At 44.8% G+C, this 16,898-nt stretch overlaps 1 protein-coding gene across 1 annotated transcript in view; it reads right to left on the minus strand.

Moving 5' to 3' along the window:
* The window catches only part of LOC137367180 (dynein axonemal heavy chain 8-like), a 2,531,605-nt gene that overhangs the window by 2,343,785 nt on the left and 170,922 nt on the right, over positions 1–16,898 (minus strand). Inside the window, exons 19-20 of the mRNA XM_068028616.1 lie at positions 14,111–14,271; positions 2,421–2,597 (exon numbers count right to left, since the gene is read on the minus strand). Of these exons, the coding sequence (XP_067884717.1) occupies positions 2,421–2,597; positions 14,111–14,271 (338 nt within the window). The remainder of the gene's footprint in view (positions 1–2,420; positions 2,598–14,110; positions 14,272–16,898) is intronic.

Here is a 16,898-nt window from a genome sequence, read left to right on the forward strand (position 1 = left end):
CATAAGTTCAATGAATACTGATTCAAGCAATGGTGGCGGGTCTAGATCACCATGATATAGTGCTGCAGTGCAAATATCTATGGCTTCCTTAAGTGGTACATTGGTGAATAGGCTAGCAACGTCAAATGAGCACATGGACATGGTATTGCTATCGATATGCAAGTCCTGTATGGTCTTTGCAACTATGAAGGAATCCTTCACCGTGTATGTAGAGAACTTGTTCCAAACTGGCTGTAACAATTTGCCAAACCATTTGGCCAATTCATGTTGTGCAGAACCAGTCATAAATAAGATAGGGCATAGAGGGACATCACTTTTGTATGTCTTCGGCAGCCCATACATACACGGATGCAGCGAGCCATGAGGCCGAACCCTGTCATTTATATGTCACCCGGCAGCTTATTACTCTTACACAAGTCGAGCAAGCATTTTTATTTAGCTTACTTTCGAGCAAGGCTGTCTGGTCATGTTGAGAGGCAGGTCCAATGGATACGAATTTGGACACATCATTAAGAATGGCATGCAATTTGCTGATATAGTCACACTTGTTAAGGGTGAATATTCCCATTCCTTTGTTAGGTTTACTGATGTGTCTGTCCGGGTTGGTCTTAAGGGTGTGCAACGCTGTCAGACATTCACGTTGTATGTGGAAATTAGACACGTCATTCGGAATCCCGCAATATGTGTGCACTAGATCAGCTAGGCGCAATTTCAAGGATTCAGCGCCTTCAGTGGACGCTGGTTTGTGGTGGGAAATTTGGGAGCAGAGGAGTTCGAACTCAGCAAATACCTCTTCCTGTTTGATTTGGGATGAAGGCACACCAAAACTGAAACCATGTGCAAGAACAAGCCCCTCGCTTTCTGAGAGTACCTGGTCAGAGAGATTTGTTACGTGTTTAGTGGCATCGTTAATTGCGTTGCCAAACCGCCTCCGCTTAAGTGAGTTTACAGTGCGGACATGTTTTAAACAGGTACTGTTTATGGTGCAGTCATCTATTGAAGCAATATAGTGGCATAAACAGATCAAATCAAAAAATGAAAGAAATTTACACACATCAGACCAAGTGCAGCATCGGGCACGGCATAAATTAGTAACCCTATTACCAATCTGTTCAATCTCATCTCACATAAATGCTTGCTCAATCGAGGGACTGTGTCTCACTTTAGCATTATCAATACGTTTGATTTGATTTGCAAGCAGAAATACACATTGATAGCCATCATGTTGAATCACTGGGTAATGGTCATGTGGCAGTCCCACCATCTATGTGTTTAAGCTGGTATTTTTCTGTAGCAACTAAGACAAGCAGTTAGACACCTACAGCAGAAGGCCCAAGTGGGGCCCCTCCTCCCTCTATCTCTCTTCAGTCCACCTTACAAGCTACGAACTGCATGATGGCCATAACCACCTAGGCCGATCAATGCTGCGGACAGAGACCCCGCAAAGGAAATCATCTGCATCGCTATCTCCAGAAGAACCACACATTAACTGTCGACATCTACAAACCAGAAGTTTCAGGACCACCAAACTCAGCCTGAAGCCCACCGAGTCACCAAACTCCACAGACTTTATACCCCTTTTTATTGCTCTGGACTTTAATCTATCCTTCTCCACTCTGTGTGTGTGCGTGTGTGTGTGTGTCTGAATGCTGGAGCGCAGTTTATTATTTTATGTGATCAGTTTAAGTACAATAAAGCTAACTTCTTTCTTTGTTAAGCTCAAGAAAATCTGTCCAATTGGTTCTTTTTTTAGATTAGATTAGAGATACAGCACTGAAACAGGCCCTTCGGCCCACCGAGTCTGTGCCGAACATCAACCACCCATTTATACTAATCCTACACTAATCCCATATTCCTACCAAACATCCCCACCTGTTCCTATATTTCCCTACCACCTACCTATACTAGTGACAATTTATAATGGCCAATTTACCTATCAACCTGCAAGTCTTTTGGCTTGTGGGAGGAAACCGGAGCACCCGGAGAAAACCCACGCTGACACAGGGAGAACTTGCAAACTCCACACAGGCAGTACCCGGAATCGAACCCGGGTCCCTGGAGCTGTGAGGCTGCGGTGCTAACCACTGCGCCACTGTGCCGTGTTATGATCTTTTATGATCATAACACGGAAAGAGTTAAACATTCACTGAATTGGCAAGGATAGCCACTTGAAAGAAGAAATGAGCCTGTTGCGATCAAACAAGGAAAAGGACAAGAGGGGAGCCCTTCGATCCCTCCTCACCTGATCGTAACAGAAGGTATCTATGCAGACCCTGAAATAATAACAACCAATCAGATGTACTGCTCCCACGGCAAAAATTCTTGGTTGATTATTATTCTAAAATGTGATTACAATATTTACAAAAATTCAATTATCATGACATTAAGCATCCTCATACTTATCTTCTTGATAGCTTTACCTTCAACATTTTTGAGTGACTTGTATTTAACACATTGATCACTGCCTTGCAATGTTTTCCTTTCAGCTGCTCTATGATGGAATTAAATTTAGCAGACATGCATTTCCAATGTTCCAGTTCAGTGAGTGGACCTGAATCTTCAGCCTCTTTTCTCACTTGATTACTTTGTGCCAGCACCTGTATACAAAAATCACAAGAAAGTTCAAGAAAGCATCTTTAACAATGGCTTCACTTCACTCACCTGCATGGTGACCTCAGAAGATCCCAAGGATCCATCCTTGGCTCCCTCTCTCATCTGCAAGTGCTCATTGGTGATAGCATCCACAGATAAAGGTTCATCTTCCATATTTATGCTGATGACAACTAGCTCTACTTTTTTGCAACCTCTCTTGACCTGCCCATTGCACTTATGCTATCAACCTGCTTGTCCAAAATCCAGGCTCGTACAAACAATGATCGCTTCCAGCTAAAATTGAATGAGACCAAAGCCACTGTTTTTCAATCCAACGGCAAACCCCACCCCATCCCTGGCCACTCTCATTCTGAACAGAGTCATAGGGTCACTTATTGAAGAATGCCATTCAGCCCATCAAGTCCATGCCGGCTCTCCATAGAGCTATGCAGTCAGTCCCACATCCCGGCTCAATTGGGGCGGCACAGTGGCGCAGTGGTTAGCACCGCAGCCTCACAGCTCCAGGGACCTGGGTTCGATTCCTGGTACTGCCTGTGTGGAGTTTGCAAGTTCTCCCTGTGTCTGCGTGGGTTTTCTCCGGGTGCTCCGGTTTCCTCCCACAAGCCAAAAGACTTGCAGGTTGATAGGTAAATTGGCCATTATAAATTGTCACTAGTATAGGTAGGTGGTAGGGAAATATAGGAACAGGTGGGGATGTTTGGTAGGAATATGGGATTAGTGTAGGATTAGTATAAATGGGTGGTTGATGTTCGGCACAGACTCGGTGGGCCGAAGGGCCTGTTTCAGTGCTGTATCTCTAATCTAATCTAATCAAGACCGGTAGCCCTGAAAGTCTACTTCTCTCAGCTGGCCATCCAACTTGCTCTTGAAGTCATTGATTGTCTCTGCTTCCACCATCATTGTGGGCAGCGAGTTCTAGGTCATTACCATCCGCTGCGTAAAAAAGTGCTTCCTCATATTCCCCTGCATCCTTTGCCCAAAACATTCAATCTGTGTCCCCTAGTCCTTGTACCATTTGTTCATGGGAACAATTTTCCTTGTCTAACTTATTTAAGCCTGTCATTATCTTGCACACTTCTATCAAATCTCCCCTCATCACCTTTGTTCCAAGGAGAACAAACCCAGCTTTTCCAACTGAACCTTGGAACTAAAATCCACAATCCCTGAAACTATTCTGGTAAACCTCCTATGTATTGTCTCAAGGTGAGTAGAACTGGACACAGCACTCCAGTTGCAGCCTACTCAGACGTCTATAAAGGTTCAGCATAACTTCCCTGCTTTGGTACCCAATGCCACTATTTATAAAGCCCATAATCCCATATGTTTGACTAACCACTCTCTCAATATATCCTGCCACCTTTAAAGATCAATGCACATGCATCCCCAAGTCACTCTGTTCCTGCAGGCTCTCTGGAACTAAGCAATTAAGGATATATTGAGTCTCCCTATTCTTCACGCCAAAATGCATCACCTCACTTTTTGTTATTCGTTCACGGGATTTGGGCATCACTGACAAGGCCTATATGACTCTATCAGGTCAGGAGCTTAGTGGCCCTGGCGGATCCCAAACTGAGTGTCACTGAGCAGGTTATTGCTAAGCAAGTGCCGCTTGGTGGTACTGTTGATGACACCTTCCATCACTTTACTGATTATTGAGAGTAGACTGATGGGGCGGTAATTGGCCGGGTTGGACTTGCGTGCTTTTTGTGTACAGGACATATCTGGGCAATTTTCCACATTGCCGCATAGATGCCAGTGTTGTAGCTGTACTGGAACAGCTCGCGAGGGGCAAAGCAAGTTCTGGAGCACAGGTCTTCAGTACTATTGCCGGAATGTCATCAGGGCCCATACCCTTTGCGGTATCCAGTACCTTCAGTCATTTCTTGATATCACACGGAGTGAATCGAATTGACTGAAGACTGGCTTCTGTGATGCTGGGGACTTCAGGAGTAGGCTGAGATGGATCATCAGTTCAGTACTTCTGGGTGAAGATTGTTGCAAATACTTCAGCCTTAACTTTTGCACAGACCTGCTGGGCTCCCCCATTATTGAGGACGGGGATATTTGTGGAGCCACTTCCTCCAGTTAGTTGTTTAATAGTCCACCAACATTCATGACTGGATGTGGTAGGACTGCAGAGCTTAGATCTGATCCGTTGGTTATGGGATCACTTAATTCTGTTTATCGCATGCTGCTTGGCACACATGTAGCCCTGTGTTGTACCTTCACCTACCTGCTTGACACCTCATTTTGAGGTATGCCTGGTGCTGCTCCTGGCATGCCCTCCTGCACTCTTCATTGAACCAGGGTTGGTCTCCTGGCTTGATGGTAATGGTACAGTGGGGGATATGCCAGGCCATAAGGTTACAGATTGTGGTTGAGTACAATTCTACTGCTGCTGATGGCCCGCAGCACCTTATGGATGCCCAGTTTTGCATTGCTAGATCTGTTCGAAATCTATCCCATTTAGCACAGTGGTAGTGCCACACAACACGATAGTGGGTATCCTCAATGTGAATTCGTCTCTACAAGGACTGTGCGGTCGTAACTCCTACCAATACTGTCATGGACAGATGCATCTCTGCCAGGCAGATTAGTGAGGACGAGGTCAAGTATATTTTTCCTTCTTGTTGGTTCCCTCACAACTTGCCACAGACCCAATCAAGCAGCTATGTCCTGTAGGAATCAGCCAGTAGTGGTGCTACCGAGCCACTCTTGGTGATGGACATTGAAGTCTCCCACCCTGAGTATATTCTGCACCCTTGCCACTCACAGTGCTTCCTCCAAGTGGTATTCAACACGGAGGAGTACTGATTCATCAGCTGAGGGGGGGCAGTAATCAGCAGCAGGTTTCATTTCCCATGTTTGACCCGATGCCATGAGACTTCATGAGGTAACTCCCTCCCGACTGTCTACCACCTCTGCCCTGCCGGTGGGACAGGACATACCCAGGAATGGTGATGGTGGTGACAGGGACATTGTCTGTAAGTATGACTATATCAGGCTGTTGGTTGGTGATTAATCTGTGGGACAGCTCTCCCAACTTTGGTACAAGCCTTTCCTTTGCTTCGGTCGCGCCGGGTGTACTGCCCAGTTTAATTCCTTATTGACTTCGTAGCAGTTAGATACAACTGAGTGGCTTGCTAGGCCAATTAAAAGTCTGGAGTCACGTAGGCCAGAAGATTTCCTTCCCTAATGTCCATGTGTTTTTACAACAATGGTTTCATGACCATCATTAGAAAAGCTTTTTAATGTCAGATTTATTAATTGAATTCAAATTCCAATTAAATTCAAACTCCACCTTCTGCCATGGTGGGGCTCAAATCCATGTCCCCTCGGTGACTAATCTCATGACAATACCACTACACCGCCACCTCCCACTGCAATATATTGAATGATCCAATCAAGCTCAAAGAGGAAAAAAACCCCTGGTCCAGATAGATTGCTTCCACATAGATGGTGGACAGGCTTTGGGGAGTCAGGAGGTGAGTTACTCGTCGCAGGATTCCTAGCCTCTGACCTGCTCTTGTAGCCACGGTATTTATATGGCTACTCCAGTTCAGTTTCTGGTCAATGGTAGCCCCTAGGATGTTGATAGTGGGGGATTCAGCGATGGTAATGCCATCGAATGTCAAGGGGAGATGGTTAGATTCTCTCTTGTTGGAGATGGTCGTTGCCCGGCACTTGTGTTGCACGAATGTTACTTGCCACTTATCAGCCCAAGCCTGGATATTGTCCAGGTCTTGCTGCATTTCTACACGGACTGCTTCAGTATCTGAGGAGTCACGAATAGTGCTGAACATTGCGTAATCATCAGCAAACATCAGTGCACCTGCAGTGCGACCTAGTTTCGGGACCAGTGACCGTAGGGATTGTTTGCCTGTGGACGGGGTTGACCTGTTCCTAGGTAATGATCTGGCAGGCGTGAAGGGGTAGCACTCCCAGTAGTGAAAGAGAGACCGCAGGAGGTCAGAGAGACAGGGCAGTAGCAAGAGATGGTCCCCTGCAGAGTCCCTGAATGTGTCATGGATCAGGCCCTGATCAAAACAGCTCCCCCAGAGGAGACTGCATTGGCACTGCAGGCAAATGACCATGTGGTCTGCCTGTCCGAGACTTTATTTGGAAAGTTGGAGAGCCAGGGAATGAATTAAATGTATTTTCCCTCGCTGAGGCTCAGCGAGCCGCCCTAGTATTGCGAGAGTTAGCACAGGTTGCCCAGTCTGAAAGTGAAGCAGAGAGAGTCCCTGATTGCTACTATTTAAAGAATTGTGGTAGCACAGTGGTTAGCACCGCAGCCTCACAGCTCCAGTGACCCAGGTTTGGTTCTGGGTACTGCCTGTGCGGAGTTTGCAAGTTCTTCCTGTGACCGCGTGGGTTTCCTCTGGGTGCTCTGTTTTCCTTCCACATGCCAAAGACTTGCGGGTTGATAGGTAAATTGGCCATTGTAAAAATTGCCCCTCGTGTAGATAGGGGGAAGGTGGGGATATGAGGGAAAATGGGATTAATGTAGGATTAGTATAAATGGGTGGTTGATGGTCGGCATGGACTCGGTAGGCCGAAGGGCCTGTTTCAGTGCTGTATCGCTCTATGACTGTCTCTCTGAGACTCTATTTTAAAAGAATCTATGGAAGAGATGGCAGAGGAATTACTATATTTAACTCTTTTTAGTTATTCTTTCATGATGTTACAACCAGGTGAGAAAGGGGTCTAGGGGTTCCGTCTCAGCCTTTTCCTGATTTGACCGTAACAGGGTTTAATTTTTAAAACACCGTGTTTTCAGCTTCCCCTCAGTCAATCCTTATTCACTGCTCTCCAATTGTAATGGCAAAGAAATCAACCAGACAGGTTTTCTTAGATTTAAACAAGAAAGGTGTAAGTTTATGTTGGAGAATTTTTCTGAGCTTTGCTAATTATTATTTAACTTTATTATTATTTAACAGCTTGTAGCTAATCTAACCAATGGTCATAAAATGTAGACAGAGCAGCTGACCACAGTCAACTATCTTAGGAAGAGACAGAGCTCATGATGGATTTTGGGGAAGTGAACGCAGACTGTTCGTTGCTGACTCTTCCGCTTTTATCATGTTTGTGCAATCTAGCCAGAAGTAACGGCCAGATATAGTATCTGGAGTGTGTACGATGAATAGGGAATAATAGCTTGTTATGCTCGAACTAGCGCTTTACTGACCTCGGACTTTGCAAAGGGCACAGAGCTGTAGACAGTCTTGTGGTTGTCCTGTGGTTTATACTTAATTGTGAAACTGTTAGCTCTGCCTCTTTTATACTATATAAGTCCGGGCGATCTTTAGCTCTTTGGAGTAGCACTGGACCGCCTTTAGGTAAGGTGTGCTCCCCCATGATATCATGCAATAAAGTGTTTGATTCTCAACGTCTGAGTCTGGAGAATTTGTTCAACAATTGGGCACAATCTGGATTTTCTCCAACAGTTTATTAACCTTAAAACTCTAATTCAGTTAAAACTCCTAAAAATACACGACACGACCACGCTAGCAGGCACATGCAATAAACACACACGCTGATAGAGGCAGAAAAGGCAAAAGAATCAAGGTTTGAAGCAACAGCTGGAGTTCAATTACTGTCTTTTGAGTTTGATGTAAAGTCTTGGGTTGCGGTTAAATCTTGCCATCTCGTTGGGTTCCAGTGCACTTTTCAAACTTGTTGCAATGGTTTTCTGTCTTCTGGAAATCTAGTTGCAGTCTCCTCTTTTCGTGAGAGAGGGAGAGACAGGAAGAGACCTTCTTCTCTTTTGTCTTCAAATTGCAGTCTGATCTCAAACTGCTCTGTGAACACAATTCAAACCAAACCTGGGCCAGCAGACCAGTCATGTGACTCGCTCTTTTTTTCGGGACAACCTGCCCGGCAAGTTTTGTGGATTCTTTTAATCTTAGTAGCCATCCTCAGTAGGGAGCTGGAATGCTAAACTTCACACCCTCAATGTCTTTTGATCAAAATCCAATTGGTTAATTGAATCAGGGAGCAGTTCCATTGACATCTCCAGGCAATTGTCTCTTAAAATGCAAATGTTTCCAGCTACTGTTCTTGTAGAATGCAGCTGCAGTCACATTTTTAGTCCAGTAAGAGTTTAAAATTTATGTTCAATATGACAAATTTAATATGCCTCATTCTTGGCAGGTGAGGTTCTCCTCACAATGAGACGTGGGGGTTGTTCACTCGGCCAGAATTTATTGCCAATCCCTAATTGCCCTTCAGAAGGTGGCGGTGAGCTGCCTTCTTAAACTGCTGCAGTCATTGGGATGTAGGTACACCTGTTAGGAAAGGTGTTCTAGGATTTTGACCCAGCGACAGTGAAGGAATGGCGATATAGTTCCAAGCCAAGCTTGGACAGGAACTTGCAGGTGGTGGTGTTCCCATGCATCTGCAGCCCTTGTCCTTCTAGGTGGTACAGTTCGGAGGTTTGGAAGGTGCTGTCAAAGGAGCTTTGGTGAGTTGCTGCAGTGCATCTTGTAGATGGTACACACTGCTGCCACTGCATGTCGGTGGTGAAGGGAGTGAATGTTGAAGGTCGTGGATGGGATGCCAATCAAACGGGCTGCTTTGTCCTGGATGGCATCGAGCTTCTTGATTGTTGTTGGAGCTGCACCCATCCAGGCAAGTGGAAAGTATTCCATTACACACCTGACTTGTGCCTTATAGATGGTGGACAGGCTTTAGAGAGACAGGAGATGAGTTACTCGCTGCAGAATTCCCAGCCTCTGACTTTCTCTTGTAGCCACAGTATTTATGTGGATGGTCCAGTTCAGTTTCTGGTCAATGGTGACCCGCAGGATGTTCATAGTGGGGGATTCAGCAATGGCAATGCCATTGAACCTCAAGGGAGATGGTTAGATTCTCTCTTGTTTGAGATGGTCATTGCCTGGCAAATGTTACTTGCTACTTATCAGCTCAAACCTAGGTGTTGTCCAGGTCTTGCTGCACCCGGACTCAGGCTGCTGTAGTATCTGAGGAGTCGTAAATGGTGCTGAACATTGTGCAATCATCAGTGAACATCCCCACTTCTGACCTTATGATGGAGGGAAGATCATTGATGAAGCAGCTGAAAATGGTTGGGCCTAGGACACTACCCTGAGGAATTCCTGCAGCGATGTCCTGGGAATGAGTTGATTGACCTCCAACAACCACAACGATCTTCCTTTGTGCTAGGAGTGACTCCAACCAGTGGAGATTGTCCTCCCTGATTCCCATTGACTCCAGTTTTGCTCGGGCTCCTTGATTCCACACTCGGTCAAATGCTGCCTTGATACCAAGGGCAGTCACTCTCACCTCACCTCTGGAGTTCAGTTCTTTTGTTCATGTTTGGACCAAGGCTGTAATAAGGTCAGGAGCTGAGTGGCCCTGGCAGAACCCAAACTAAGCACAGGTGAACAGTTTATTGCCGAGCAGGTGCCGCTTGATAGTACTGTCAACGACCCCTTCCATCAATTTGATCAAAAGTAGACTGATAGGACGGTAATTGGCCGGGTTGGATTGGCCTGCTTTTTGTTGACAGGACATACCTGCCGGGTAGATGCCAGTCTTGTAGCTGTACTGAAACAGCTTGGCTATGGGTGTAGCTAGTTCTGGAGCACAAGTCTTCAGTACTATTGCCGGAATATTGTCAGAGCACATAGCCTTTGCTGTGGTTGCTTGGTTGTGGGATCGCTTAACCCTGTCTATGACATGCTGCTTCTGCTGTTTGGCATACAAGTCGTCCTGTGTTGTAGCTTCACCAGGCTGACACCTCATTTTTAGGTATGCCTGCTGCTGCTCCTGGCATGCCTTCCTGCCTTCCTAACTGTGGTTAGCACCACAGCCTCACAGCTCCAGGGACCCAGGTTCGATTCTGGGTACTGCCTGTGTGGAGTTTGCAAGTTCTCCTTGTGACCGCGTGGGTTTTCTCCGGGTGCTCCGGTTTCCTCCCACAGCCAAAGACTTGCAGGTGATAGGTAAATTGGCCGTTGTAAATTGTCCCTAGTGTAGGTAGGTGGTAGGGAAAATGAGATTACTGTAGGATTAGCATAAATGGGTGGTTGTTGGTCGGCACAGACTCGGTGGGCCGAAGGGCCTGTTTCAGTGCTGCATCTCTAAGTAAAAAAAATAAATAAATAAAATTCTTCACTGAACCAGGGTTGATCCCCTGGTTTAATGGTAATGGGAGAGTGGGGGATATGTTGGGCCATGAGGTTACAGATTGTGGGTAAATACAATTCTGCTGCTACTACTGATGGCCCACAGCACCTCATGGTTTTGAGTTGCTAGATCTATTCAAAATCTATGCCATTTCGCATGATGGTACTTATTATTTTTTTTTATTTTAGAGATACAGCACTGAAACAGGCCCTTCGGCCCACCGAGTCTGTGCCGACCAAGAACCACCCATTTATACGAACCCTACAGTAATCCCATATTCCCTACCACCTACCTACACTAGGGGCAATTTACAGTGCCACACTGCCACACAAAACAATGGTGGGTATCCTCAATGTCAAGCCAGGACTACGTCTCCACAAGGACAATGATGTGGTCACTTCTACCAATATTGCCATGGATAGAGGCATCAGCAACAGGTAGACTGGATGAGGTCAAGTAGGTTTTCCCCTCTTGTTGGTTCCCTCCTCACCTGCTGCAGACCCAATCTAGCAGCTATGTCCTTTAAAACTCGGCCAGCTTGGTCTATAGTGGTGCTACCGAGCCGTTGCTACCCTCAGTGCTTCTTCCAATTAGTGTTCAACATGGAGTAGCACTGATTCATCAGCCGAGGTGGGGGGGGACGTTAGGTGGTAATCAGTAAGAGGTTTCCTTGCCCATGTTTGACCTGATGCCATGAGACATCATGGGGTTCAGAGTCAATGTTGAGGGCTTGTTTAGTTTTAGTTTAGAGATACAGCACTGAAACAGGCCCTTCAGCCCAACGAGTCTGTGCCGACCATCAACCACCCATTTATACTAATCCTACACTAATCCCAAATTCCTACCACATCCCGACCTGTCCCTAGATTTCCCTACCACCTACCTATACTAGGGACAATTTATAATGGCCAATTTACCTACCAACCTGCAAGTCTTTTGGCTTTGGGAGGGCAACTCCCTCCCAACTGTATACCACTGTGCCGCCACTGTCCTGCCGGTGGGACAGAACATACCTTGGGATGGTGTCTGGGACATTATCTGAAAAGTATGATTCCGTGACTATGACAATGTCAGGTTGTTGTTTGACTCGTCTGTGGAAAGCTCTCTCAATTTTAGCACAAGCCCTCAGATGTTAGTACGGAAGACTTTGCACAGTAGAAGGGCTGGGTTTGCCTTTGTCATTTCCAGTGCCTCAGTTGATGTCGGTTTCATTCCTTTCTTAAACTTCGTAGCAGTTTGATATAATTGAGTGGCTTGTCAGGCCATTTCAGAGGGCATTTAAGAGTTAACCACATTACTTATTCACTCTAAGCATAGCCAGCCTATCCAGAACATCCTGCCTATCAATTTTCACCTCATCCATTATCGCTACCATCACCACTTCTACCGATATTTTGTCAGCATCCTCTTCCTTAGTGAACACTGATACGAAGTACTCATTAAGTATTCCAGCCTTGCCTTGTGCCTCTAAGCATATATCACCCTATTTGTGTCTAATAGGCCCCAACCCAGCTTTTACTACCCATTTGCTACTTACATGCCAGTAGAAAGTTTTGGGGTTCTTTTATGCTAACTGCTATTTTATTTTCATATTCTTTCTTTGCCAGTCTTATCTTCCTCTTCACTTCCCTTCTCAACTTATTGTATTTGGCCTGGTTCTCACTTGAAGAATTCACCTGAGATGTATCATATGCCCTCTCTTTTTGTTTTATCATATTTATTTTATTTAGAGATACAGCACTGAAACAGGCCCTTCGAGTCTGTGCCGACCAAGAACCACCCATTTATACTAACCCCACAGCAATCCCATATACCCTATCACCTACCTACATGAGGGGCAATTTACAATGGCCAATTTACCTATCACCTGCAAGTCTTTGGCGGTGGGAGAAAACCGGAGCACCGGGGGAAAACCCACGGGGTCACACGGAGAACTTGCAAACTCCACACAGACAGTACCCAGAATTGAACCCGGGTCCCTGGAGCTGTGAGGATGCGGTGCTAATCACTGCACCACTGTGCCGCTCTATCTCCCTCGTCGTCTAAGGAGCCCTGGCTTTGATTTCCTTATCTTTCACCCTTGTTAGAATGTACCTAGCCTGTAGCTGAAATATCTCCTCCTTAAAGATCATCCATTGTTATGTTACAAATGTTCCCGTTAATCTTTGGTTACATTTTACCCTGGCTAGATCCCCTCTCATTGCATTGAGGTTAGCCCTCTTCTAATTTTGAAGTTCTATTTTGGATTATTCCTTTCGATTCTCCATTAATAATCTAAACCTTATAATATAATGATCACTCTTACACAAGGGTTCCCCCATAGATACTTGGTTCACTTGGCCCACCTCATTCCTCAGCACCAGATCCAGCAAGGCTCCGTTCCTTTTGGACTGAGAACATACTGGTCAAGAAAGTTCTCCTGAACACATTTCAGAAATTCCTCTCCCTCCTTACCCTTTACTCTAACGTTATTCCAATTGCTATTTCGGTAATTAAAGTCCTGCAATATCACCACGCTATAGTTATTGTATATCTCTGTAATTTCCCTGCAGAAATGCTCCTCTCTCTCTCTCTCTTTATTTGCAGGCCTATAGAATACCCCCAGTCATGTCATTTTTGCTTCTCTTAAGTGAGACTTTCTCAAATGCCTCTGGAAATCCATATAACTAACATCCATAGACATTCCCCTGTCCACTACTTTAGTCAGCTCTTCTTAATCCATGTGGCTCTCTTTGATCAGCAGTATATTTTCAAGGCATCCCCCATTTCCCTCCAACTAACATCTGTGCTTTTTATATGTTATTAGCCCCAAGTGGGACAATCCTTCTTTTGGGCCAAATCTTTCCTCCAAATCTTCAGCATCAGAGGTAGAAGTGTTGCTTGAATGTCTCCACTATGCCATTCCAAACAATTAGTCCTCTTTTGCTACCTTTTTGGTGAGCGCTTTAAAAGCTGTCCACTCACCAGTTCTTATGATCACCAGTGAAATGTGCAACAGACAAAGCTCTCTTTTACATAACCAAGTCAAATGAGGGACGAAGCTTACATTGAAAATTTGACATGGCCCACCCCTTAGCTACAGGTGCAAGTGTGCCTGCAAATTGTATCAGCATGACACATAATTGTTGGGATTACAAAAACAAGGTTTAAATGGGAAGTCATTATGAAGTCTGAATAGAACTCTCATGCATTACTTATAAAACAGAAATGTTTTCAAATTGCAATATAAAATCATCTTCCAACTGTGGCGAATAAGGAGGAAAATTAAAGTTTAATCTTGTTATATTTATTATCTCAGGGCAGAATGCTAACAGAATCCTAAAGTATTAACATTTACAAATGCACAAACCTGTTCTAGTTGATTGTGCCACATCAAAAGTAGATTTTCAAGTTGTAAAATTATTTCTGGGTTGGAAGCTGCAGCTGTCACTTGCTCGAATGAGCGCAGCTGAGAAAGATCAACCGTTTCACTCTTCAGCACAACAGCTTTTTCAAGACTTGTTTCTGCACCTAAAGAAAATATTATCCAACAAAACACAAATAAAGTTGTACTGAAATAGTAAGACTTGAATGGTTTATTATTTACCATTGGTGAAGTCTTCCTCCTTTTCAATTAAACTTCACCCACCAAACACAAACAGGAATTCTGTCCAACCCACAAAAGGAAGATCCTTTTTGACAAATTACACCAATAATTTAACGCTACCTTTTCAAGTTCCACCAAATTAGTGCCTCATTGTAAGACAAACCTTCAGGTTCTTGTTTGCATGAGACAACAATGAGGGTGATTTGGCAGCCCATTTTAAACTCCTTCTGCTTTTGTTTTCCAATGGGAGAAAAATGGTTATCTCACATTTTGTGCAACCACCCAGGACAAATTTCACCCCCAGTGAGACATATGGGACCAACTAGAACACTTCAGCATGCCGGTAAACTAAATCATAATATTTTTGTGTCTGTCATCATTGTGTCTCAAACTGTAGCACTGATCAAGGGGCCAATTTTTCCTGTTGAGGTGATAGCATTAACCTTGGCAATACATCATGTCCTGCCACCATTTTTGGATATTCTGCCAGAAGTGACAATGGGCATTTAATACATTCCCCTAAATATGGAAGGGTATTTTTTAACAGAACACAAACTATGGAATGATCTTATATGACTTATCTCCTGTCGCTTGTACTTTAGCAATTCTGGGGACAGGGAATAACAGTATTCTTAGCATTCAGCATTGCTATGGGCTGCAGGTGGAGTTTAAATTTTATGCATAAATTCATTGAATCATACAGCACCAGAGGCAATTCGGCCTATCATGTCTGTACCTGCTCTTTGAAAGAGTTTTGCAATTAGTCCAACTCTCCTGTTCTTTTCCCATAGCCCTGCAACTTTGTCCACTTCAAGTATTTGGCTATTTCCCTTTTGAAAATATGACTCAGTTACGACTATAGCTTTTCAAGCAGTGCATTCCAGATCATAATCACTTTGTTTTCATTCGTTCTTGGGATGCCAAGGCCAGCATTCATTGCTAATCACGAATGACCCTTGAACTGAGTGGCTTGCTAGGTCATTTCAGAGGGCAGTTAAGAGTCAACCACATTGCTCTGTGTCTGGAGTCACATGTAGGCCAGACCAAGTAAGTTCGGCAGATTTCCTCCCTTGAAAGACATTAGTGAAGCAAATTGGTTTTTAACACAATCTGTTAGTTTTATATTATTAACGAGACTAGCATTCTATTCCAGATAAATTAATTGATTGAATTTGAATTCCTCCAGATGCCATGGTGGGATGTGACCACATATCTTCGGAGCATTAGTCCAGGCCTACGGACTACTAGTCCAGTGCTATTACCACTATGCTCCCGTCCTTAAACTCTCTGCACAAAAACATTTCTCCTCATATCACTTCCAGTTCTTTTGCCAAGCATTTTAAATCTATGACCTCTGGTAAATGATCCATTCACAAAATGGCTCCAGTACAGATGAGTTCCGATGAAGGGTCACTGACCCAAAACGTTAACTCTGCTTCTCTTTCCACAGATGCTGCCAGACTTGCTGAGTGGTTCCAGCATTTCTTGTTTTTATTTCAGATTTCTAGCATCCGCAGTATTTTGCTTTTATTATCTATTTTAGCTGTTTGGTGCTTTAGAGGTTCATCAATTTTTCCAGTCATATTTAGGTAGGTGAACAGAAATTGTTGAGATTATGCCAGCTGCTGGCTGAAGTTCACTTTCCTGAGAAAAGCAAAGTACCAGTCAATGCCATTGCCTTGAACCACTTTACAACTTGATCTTCCCAGGCACTATCTGGTGACCAAAGACAACTGCAGACCATCACTGTAAAAAAGGTAATCGATGCTCTCTTCAGACATACTTCATTTCCATCTCAATGGAACAAGTTAAACAAAAAGAGCATGCTATCCAATTCTACAGACTTGTGACTTTTAATAAGCTCACCGTGCCCAGAAATGGGCGGCATTCCCATTCGTCATGTGTGCAACCACACCACCACCACAATTACGTAGTGGACAGCCATTTAGCAAAATGGAGGTGCCATCACACCCAATCATTTGATGGGGGCAGGAGGTGAGACTCCAATTACGGCATCAGCTGACATCAGGTGCTGGCACCATCTTTAAAAGCCTGTCAGCCCTGCAATCAGTCCTGCCCTGCAGTCAATAGAAGCTCTGCGTACTGTGAAGCATAAAAAATAACAGCACTGTTTCCTACATCACCCAACTCCCCGAGGAAGAGTGGACAGGATGGCCGAGGTTAGACAAAGGGTGTCCCCACGCTTCCGTGATGCCTCCCTGCAGATTCTCTTCCAGGCTGCAAGGGAAAGGCAGGATGTTTTCTTCCCCCGCAATGACAAGAAGAGGTCTTCCCACCTGACCAAGCAAGCCTTGTGGAGTTCGCAGAGGAGGTCAGCAGCCATGGGGTCCAGTGCAGGAAAAGGGTCAATGACCTCCTGAATTTATCTAAGGTGAGTGCTCCATGTCAGTGTTCTTTTTGGGGTTTGCATGTGACCACACGGCAAGGTGTTCAACGTGGTGAGGATGCCACTACCAGCACGAGGGCAGAGAGGCTGCATCTGGGCCATATATATATTGGGTGGGGTTCAGCATGGGTCTCCAGAATCACT

Source organism: Heterodontus francisci, chromosome 3, assembly GCF_036365525.1.
Source record: "Heterodontus francisci isolate sHetFra1 chromosome 3, sHetFra1.hap1, whole genome shotgun sequence".
Lineage (NCBI taxonomy): Eukaryota > Metazoa > Chordata > Chondrichthyes > Heterodontiformes > Heterodontidae > Heterodontus > Heterodontus francisci.